Source organism: Watersipora subatra, chromosome 3, assembly GCF_963576615.1.
Source record: "Watersipora subatra chromosome 3, tzWatSuba1.1, whole genome shotgun sequence".
Classification (NCBI taxonomy): domain Eukaryota; kingdom Metazoa; phylum Bryozoa; class Gymnolaemata; order Cheilostomatida; family Watersiporidae; genus Watersipora; species Watersipora subatra.
In genome coordinates this window covers 37059854-37068842 of record NC_088710.1, presented here as the reverse complement: position 1 = coordinate 37068842, position 8989 = coordinate 37059854, and the positions used below count along the sequence as shown (strand labels likewise).

Genomic DNA, 8989 nt, shown 5'->3' with positions numbered 1-8989 from the left:
CAACCTCTGCCTAAAGTATTTACTAATCAACATGCTACAGCAACTATTACCACTAATCTTTGAAAACAAACTTGCTATTGACAAATGGAGACCACAATCATGTTACAAGAAAGCATAACCAAAGTTTAGCACAAACGCAGCACTTGGGAGGTGCAGCTATGCTTAGCTAGACTTATTTAGTTGCAGTAATTTTTCATATTAGTAGGTCAAAGTCGGGGTCACTTTGTATATTAAAGCAGATTTTAGTGCAAAGTTCTGTAGCGATATATTGCCTCCTAGTCTACAGCGACAAAAGAGATAAATCGCTATAATGGGTCAAATGGCTCTGCTCTCAACCAATGGAGGTCAACTCATCTTATCAAGAAGTACAACAATATGTTGGTTCTCAGAAGGTTTCCGGCGAAAAATGACGTATTGCCCAGGCTCACTTCTCTCTCATGCTAGGGATATCATCAGTCAGTATCTTGCACTTCTCTTAGCCTGACCAACTAAAACCAGCAATGAAAGGACTCATCATCTTTGCTTGCTTGTTCGTCTCCACCATGGTATGGTAATGAGCTAATTGTTGTTTTAACTATTTCTCACTCTAATATGAGTATAGACTGCATTAGATAGCCGAATATATGTACGATGCCTTATATGGTTCTAATTTCAATAAGCTGTAAAAGCTATAAGCAGAAGATCGGAAACTGTACATTATCAATAAAATGACTTGGTAATAAATGGTTGAGCATTGGGGAGTGCCCGAGCGAAATCCTGTGAGAATGATGACACAGGATACTGTTAAAGGATAGGACAAAAATATGTTTTCCATGAGCTGACCTTGAGAAACTTGGTCACAGTTGCAAAGTAGTATCATCAAAGATCTCGGTAACCAATCCGCTAACAGAGCAGTTTATTTTAGGATCAATACGAATGTAACTGATAATTTCTACCTACAGGCGTATACAAAATGCAAGACAGACGCTGACTGCAAAGAGTCTGAATGCTGCATTAAGTCATCTCTACACAACCTGAGATATGGCAGGTGCTACCAAGAGGCATTCCAAGAAGGTAACTAACCAGCATTTAGCCTTAGTTGAGTTCATATCAACACAAAGTTGCCTAGCGAGGTTAACTTACAGCATCTGGATACTGAATGGTTTTGATAGGTCATAAGTGGTACTTATTAACCTTGGTAATGTTCAAATACAATAATACCAGAATATCTCTATTATACTTGTCTTAGATCCCTGGATCAAAATGACGTTACTAAACCAAAGTGTGAGAAATCTTTGAACACTTGTGATTTGCAGGAGAGACTTGCTACCCAGACTACAAAGGTAGCTGTGGATGCATAGAAGGCACTGAATGCCTCAGCAAAACTGTCAAGGTGTTCTTGAACTTTGAGACTGTATACCACACTTGCCAGAGACCTGGTAGCATTGGTGAAGGTTCAGGAGAAGGTTCAGGAGAAGGCTCTGGAGAGATGTAAAGAACTTTGCTGATTTTAGGCTGCATTTATTTTATGGGCTACAAAATTGCTATTACATATTGGCTGGCAAAATGTCAATAAATGCATTTTGTTTTTCGCAAGAAGGTTGCTCAAGCTAAATTTATAGCTAGTGATGTGTGGGAACAGGTGTCCACCACATGGTAACTTCTAGCTGATGGCATATGCCAACAAGCATTTATTCCAATATTATTTCTAGCAAAGGCTACCTATCAGGCCATCAACAAGCACTTACAGAATAGTTTATGCAAAAAAAATCTCTTTAAAATATATTTGTGGACTAGTGCAGTAAATGGTCTCTCCACTGATAAATGATCTCTCCACTGATAAATGATCTCTCCACTGATAATCTTACTACTCAACATGTACCAAAAAATCTGCTCTTCTTAAAATAAACAAGGCGTGTGTTCATGTATAACGTGCACTTTAATAGGGGTGGAAATGAGAAATAAATTATGAACTTATGTAGAGTGTTATGCAGAATCAAATCAGATATGTCATAAGATCAACAGCTGCCAAGGTGATACGAAATGCATATACGCTTTTGACACAAATAGGAAAGCCTCCCTAGAAGCTATAAAAATAAAGTAGTTATGAAAGAATCTAAAAACCAATCAACAATTACATCATATGACAGACTTTCAAATTAGTGGCTATTAATATAATAGGAAGTTGGTACGGAAGAGAGATTTAAGAATATGATATGATTTGTGACTCATGTAGAAATTGAAATATGCATTTGCCATGATGACCTTACGCCATGCATGAGCAACCTTTGTTCACATGTGGGCCAGATTATGTTTTCCAAGACTGGCCATGGGCCAGGAGTCCTAATTATAGAATTGCAATATATGTATACATATATACTTATAATTTCATATATACTATGCAGATAAACATATATTAAACTACTGATTTTTTTATTCATTTGTCTAATACTTTACATAGAACGGGTAAGGAAATAAAAATTGTAAAAGCTAAAAATATTTATTAAAAACAATTTATGGAAACACAGTTTATTAATCTTATGATTACAAGTTGTGTTATAATGTTAAATTACATAGTTTATTAATTTTGTAATTACGAATGAGAAAAAACTGTAACAAGACCTTATTCTGATGGGAAATTTGGGCTTGGTGTTTCTTCACCAGTGCCTCAATGTTTGGTGAAATGCTGGAGGGGGCTACTCTAAGGTTATTTTCAAGGTGATTATCTGTCAGCCTTGTTTTTGTTTTTGATTTTGCGTGTTTCATTTTTGTAAACAGCTGCTCACATACGTAAGTACTCCCAAATAGTGACATTTTCTTTTTTGCAAAGTCTGTAATCCCGGGGAAAGCCTCTTTACATAGATTTTTATAAAATTCCAGTAACGAATAATCTCTCATTCCTCGTCTTAAGTCTTCATTTCCTTGGAGTTCAATCAATTCCATCTGCAATTCCTCGGAAGCCTCTTCAACATTGCCATCAAATGGTGAAGAGAAGATACGTAGATTAGCTTCTTGTGATTTGAAATCTTAAAATCTACTAATGAATTCTTTGTGAATTAATACAAGCTCATCAGCATAGGAAGTACAGTCTGCTTTGCAATGATTTGCCAATGTAGGAAAATGGAAAGTATTACCACGTCTCAGCTGTTTTTCCCACAGTTGAATTTTGTATTGAAATGTCCTGATATGACTGTACAACTGATGAACAAATTGGTCCTTTCCTTGCAGTTTTGAATTCAACTAGTTCAGATATGAAGTGAAGTCAACAAAAAAGCGAGATCCCGTACCCAGCCATCATCACTTAATTCAAGGATAGACTTGCCTTTCATTTCCATAAATGTGAAAGTTTCACTCATCAGATCATAAAATCATTTTAACATTTTTTCTTAGCTCAACCTTCGCACCTCAAAGTAGTAAACCAGATCTCCATGTTCTGCCTCGATATCTTCAAGGAGTTCTTTAAACTGGCGGTGGTTTAATGCTCGACATTTTATAAAATTGCTACTCGAAACTACTTTAGACATGACGTGCTCAAATTTGAGGGACTTGGCGCACAAATTCTCTTGGTGAATTATGCAGTAAAACACATAAAAATCTTTTGTGTCTATGTTCATAGAAGTTCACTCCGTCTTAATTTTAGAAGTTAAGCCAACTTCACTACCAACCATTGCTGGTGCACCATCTGTTGATATACCATGAAGTTTATCAAAATGAAGATTAAATTTAGCCATTAATATTTTCAGTTCTTGGAAAATATCCTCTCCAGTAGTAGTGTCTTTCATTGCTTGAAGACCAAGCATATCTTCTGTGATGTTGAAGTCGGCAGCAACTCCACATACAAAAACTGCAAGTTGGGCTATATTTGCCACGTCAGTACTTTCATCAACAGCCAAGGAAAAATACTTAAATTTCGAAGCAAGTTCTTTCAAGCCTGTTTCTATATTGGTAGCAAGTTCGTCAATCTGTCTCGTACAGTTCTACGAGACAAACTAATATTATCAATTTCTTTTTTTTCTACTTGGACACAAAATATCAACTACTGCTTGTAGACACTCTTTCACAAATTCGCCATGGGAATAATTTTTCAAATGTTTTGCGATCTTCTCACTAACAATGTAACTGGCATGAATAACATTGTCGGCATCATCACGTTTCTTGACGAAAATTGTCTGCTGCTCTTTCAATTCTTTCATCAGTTTTTCGACTTTTTGTTTTCTACGTTCACCTTGAAAACTCTCATACACAGATGAGTGTTTGGAAATGTAGTGTCTTTTCACATTATATTCTTTCATGACAGAAACTGACTCTGAACACAATAAACACATTGTTTTTTCTTTGATTTGTGCGAAAAAATAGTCATTGTTCCACTTTTCCTTGAACACTCGCGATTCGTTATCCACTTTCCTCTTTTCTGATGACGACATTTTAGGTTGTATGCGTTCAGGAAATTTAAAAGAAAAAAAAATGTATCAGAAATATAGATTTGTGTCTTCGTGGAAAACTGGTAGAGATTTCGCTCTAAATCGTCCTTGACTGCTGAAAATTACTTAACAAAACGTCGTGTTGACGTCAGGATATGGATGCTAAAGGATGATTTTTATTTATTTATGATTATTTCTCGTGAATGCAGAGGTTGATGAGATTCTCATAGAGGGAGTTTTATTGTCATTAAGGGAAATTTTATTTTTGAGATCATTCTTTTTTACTTTCTAAATTTAAGAATAGAAATTATATTTATCAAAGGACTCCGCGGGCCGGATGAAAAGCCTTCGCGGGCCGGATTTGGCCCGCGGGCCGTAGGTTGCCCATGCATGCCTTACGCAATAGCCTTGCAACTCAGGTAGGTATGTTTGCAAAGAGGTCAAGTGATTGAGAATTGGAAAAAGCAGCTCGATGGGATACAGGTTTTCCAGCCCCCACATCCCTGACAGCAAGTTCCACATTCTTCCCCTTATTGTGTTCTGAAATAATTACAAAAACCTCAAAATATACATGAATATTTGTTTATATGAGGACAAGACTTCTAATGTGCAGAGATGGTCACTCGAGTTTACATGCTTTGCCGAGTAAGCCTCGAGGCTCATTTCACAAATGAATTGAATTGATTCTCTGTATCTTTTACTTACTCTATCAGTAACAATAGAAATGAATTGAGTCTTTACTGTCATCATAGAGGAATTGACTCAATTTTCTATTTCCAATAAGCAAAACAACTCGAGTCAAAATGCACCAATGCTTCCCTTTATTATTACTGCGTTGACACAAAATCCATCATGAGTGTCTTGAATTTAAACACATATACATGTAGTTTTGCATGGTCGAACACTAACTGGTTAACAAATTACAGTGCGTGAGTATAAAAACAAGCGTCTTAGTAATGCTGATGCAATACAGGAAGTATAAGTATTTTCAATCGATAACTAACTAAAACCAAAGTAGATTGTGTAGACAATTTAAATACATTTCTCTTTCTGCAAAAACAAAAATAAAACTGCCAAGGTGCTACATATAACATATAGAATCTAGAACATGAAATTCAATTACAGTTGTGTACTATATCTATACATAACAAAATCATTAAACCTTGATGGACCTGTTCTAACCTGGGTTGGTTGAGAGGATGCGGCAGCAGTATTTGGATGTAGACAAGCAGATATGTTGTCATTATCATTTCTAATGTCTCCACGATTTACTTGTACGGTATTTGGTTGAGATAGTCCTAGGCCAGTATCGATAGGTATGTAAATTCTGCTATCATTATCTCTTCTAATTTGTCTACAATTTCTTTGATATCGAGCATCAGTGGCCATGTGTTTTACTAGATAATTTTTTCCCTCTCTTTTGAGAACAGTTTCTGGCATCCACAACCTCTGGCAGTGTCTCGTAACCTTACATGGGCTCCAGGCTTTAAAGGTTAGAGATCCTTAGCAGTCATAGAACTTCTTTTGTTTTTTTTAGCGTCTTAAAGGCCAGCAGTTGTCTCTGGTTGATGTTGATTGGGCTGCATTGCAATCTTCATAGAGGGCAAGAGTGTTTTGGTTCTCCTACCAAATAGTCTCATTGATGGTGATGGTAATTCCGTCTCCTCTAGGTGTGTTTTGATAGTTGAGCAGTGCTAGGTAAAGGTCATCAGATTTGGCTAAAAGACCTTTGAGAATGCCAGCTGCACATTCTGCTAGTTCATTCGAGTAAGAATACCATGGACTTGAAAAGCTGCTGGAGAATTGTGGCCAATTTTTGCTCACCACTTTGAGAGGCATACCGTTTTTAGCAAAGATTGACTTGACATGAGCTATTACAGTCAAGCTACTCGGATTGTTCAGTTTCGAATAATCAATAAGTTTGCTGTAATAGTCGGCTACTATGAGATTGTGTTGATTTTCATACTGAAATAAATCCATTCCTACAGTTCCCCATGGTATTGTTGGTGTTTCCACAGACTGTAGTATTTCTTTTTGTTGATTTCTCTGGTGCTGATTTACATTTATCACAACATTGAACAGTATCTATGATTTCAACTGACATTCCAGGCCAGTATACAAACTCTTTGGCTCTCTTGGTGCACAATATCTGTCCTAAATGAGGCTGGTTTATCACCTGCAACATGTGTTTTCTCAAAACTCTGGGTACAACAAATTTCTGATTTTTGAATCAGAAAATTACGGAACAGCAACATTCTCTCACAAAAATCCATCAAATTCGGTAACAGGATGTCGGACACACCATAAGATGGTGTGCCCGACATGGTCGTAGATCCTCATTGAGTTCTTTTCTACTATCAGGCCAACAACCAGCACTAAGTACTTCACGTAGTTTTTGAAATTGGCTGTCATTAGAGGTAGTTTCCCAAAGCTCAGCTTCTTGTTCCTCTGTAGAATGGAGAACAAAAAAACAGTTCAGGCTTAAAATTTCTTTATCGAACAACTGCTCACTTTACTTAAAAATAGCTCTGCTCAACGTATTAGCATTATAAAGCTTATTCTGATGCCATATGATGCCACAGTAGCATCATATGGCATCAGTCTTTTGATTAGGTTGAGTAGATGCATCATATGGCATCAGTCTCCTGATTAGGTTGAGTAGATGCATCATATGGCATCAGTCTCCTGATTAGGTTGAGTAGATGCATCATATGGCATCAGTCTCCTGATTAGGCTGAGTAGATGCATCATATGGCATCAGTCTCCTGATTAGGTTGAGTAGATGCATCATATGGCATCAGTCTCCTGATTAGGTTGAGTAGATGCATCATATGGCATCAGTCTCCTGATTAGGTTGAGTAGATGCATCATATGGCATCAGTCTTCTGATTAGGTTGAGTAGATGCATCATATGGCATCAGTCTCCTGATTAGGTTGAGTAGATGCATCATATGGCATCAGTCTCCTGATTAGGTTGAGTAGTAGCATCATATGACATCAGTCTCCTGATTAGGTTGAGTAGATGCATCATATGGCATCAGTCTCCTGATTAGGTTGAGTAGATGCATCATATGGCATCAGTCTCCTGATTAGGTTGAGTAGATGCATCATATGGCATCAGTCTCCTGATTAGGTTGAGTAGATGCATCATATGGCATCAGTCTCCTGATTAGGTTGAGTAGATGCATCATATGGCATCAGTCTCCTGATTAGGTTGAGTAGTAGCATCATATGGCATCAGTCTCCTGATTAGGTTGAGTAGATGCATCATATGGCATCAGTCTCCTGATTAGGCTGAGTAGATGCATCATATGGCATCAGTCTTCTGATTAGGTTGAGTAGATGCATCATATGGCATCAGTCTCCTGATTAGGTTGAGTAGATGCATCATATGGCATCAGTCTCCTGATTAGGTTGAGTAGATGCATCATATGGCATCAGTCTCCTGATTAGGTTGAGTAGTAGCATCATATGGCATCAGTCTTCTGATTAGGTTGAGTAGATGCAAAGGTATTTTGTCAATTGGCTTGCCAATAATGTTGACAAGGGGCTTGTGGTCAGTTTTAATAGTAAAGCATTTCTCATGAATGTCCCTATGAAAATGCTCTGCACCAAACACAATTTCCCTCAATTTCTTACTTTATTTGTGATCAACCTTGGTCTGTGCTCGTACTCGCTTTTGAAGCATTAACCAAGGGTCTTCCTTTTTGTAAGAGCACTGCCCCAATGGTTTATTTGCTAGAGTCAACCGAAATCAGAGTTGAAGAAATGCAATTCTTTAGCTTTCTGAAGTTTCCGTCTTGCTGTTGTGTCCAGATAAAGTCAGATTCGTATTCATATGTATAAGATATACATATATATATGTATAAGACATATATATATATATATGCTAGCGGCGAGTTTGAGCACTCGCCTCAAGATCTTAGCTGTTTCCAGCTAAGATCCTGAGGCGAGTGCTCAAACTCCCAGGTCTCTGGTAGGAGACCCGAGTTAGAGCAGAAATTACTACCCATACGGGTTAACCGGGGTGAGGATACAATTTTATATATATATGTATGTATAAGACATATATACACACACGCGCGCGCGCACACACACACACGCGCGCAGACACACGCATGCACACACACACGCACACACACACACATGCACACACACATGCACACACACGCATACACACGCATGCACACTTGCGCGCAGACGCGCTCACGCACACACATTCACACAGCGTATTTTTACCCAGACACCAACATATATCGCCTAAAGAATCCATCAATCTCGTGTAGCTAAATTTGTAAGGCATTTGTCTGGTGAAGGGAAGGTTCTGAGATCAAATCACCTGCGATACGAATTCTTCATTCCAATATTTTAATAACTATAGCTGGACAAACTGAACTACATATAGATACACACAGAATTTGAGATTTTATTTCACATACTTCCATACAGTTACTATATGCTTAATTGTTCGAATTTAGCTTTTGGCGGACAAAAAAGCTTTCCTTGACCCATCCTTATCCGCTTCCGACTACGCAAGCTCAGTTTTTGTTCGTCAACTGAAGTTGGAGCACGCACTGTTTCACAGAATT

General features: G+C 37.7%; 1 protein-coding gene across 1 annotated transcript; it reads left to right on the top strand.

Annotated features, from left to right (window-relative positions):
• Positions 1-427: 427 nt before the first annotated feature.
• Positions 428-1578, top strand: LOC137391862 (uncharacterized). The gene is made up of 3 exons (XM_068078406.1): positions 428-545; positions 942-1053; positions 1296-1578. The coding sequence occupies exons 1-3, from the start codon at positions 501-503 to the stop codon at positions 1472-1474; spliced, it is 336 nt and encodes a 111-aa protein (XP_067934507.1). The 5' UTR covers positions 428-500; the 3' UTR covers positions 1475-1578.
• The last annotated feature ends 7411 nt before the right edge of the window (positions 1579-8989 follow it).

Excerpts from the sequence above, each read along its gene's own strand:
- LOC137391862 (XM_068078406.1), top strand. The coding sequence starts at position 501 with ATGAAAGGACTCATCATCTTTGCTTGCTTGTTCGTCTCCACCATG. Across the intron at positions 546-941 it reads GCTTGTTCGTCTCCACCATG|GCGTATACAAAATGCAAGAC; the intron begins GTATGGTAATGA and ends TTCTACCTACAG. Across the intron at positions 1,054-1,295 it reads CCAAGAGGCATTCCAAGAAG|GAGAGACTTGCTACCCAGAC; the intron begins GTAACTAACCAG and ends TGTGATTTGCAG.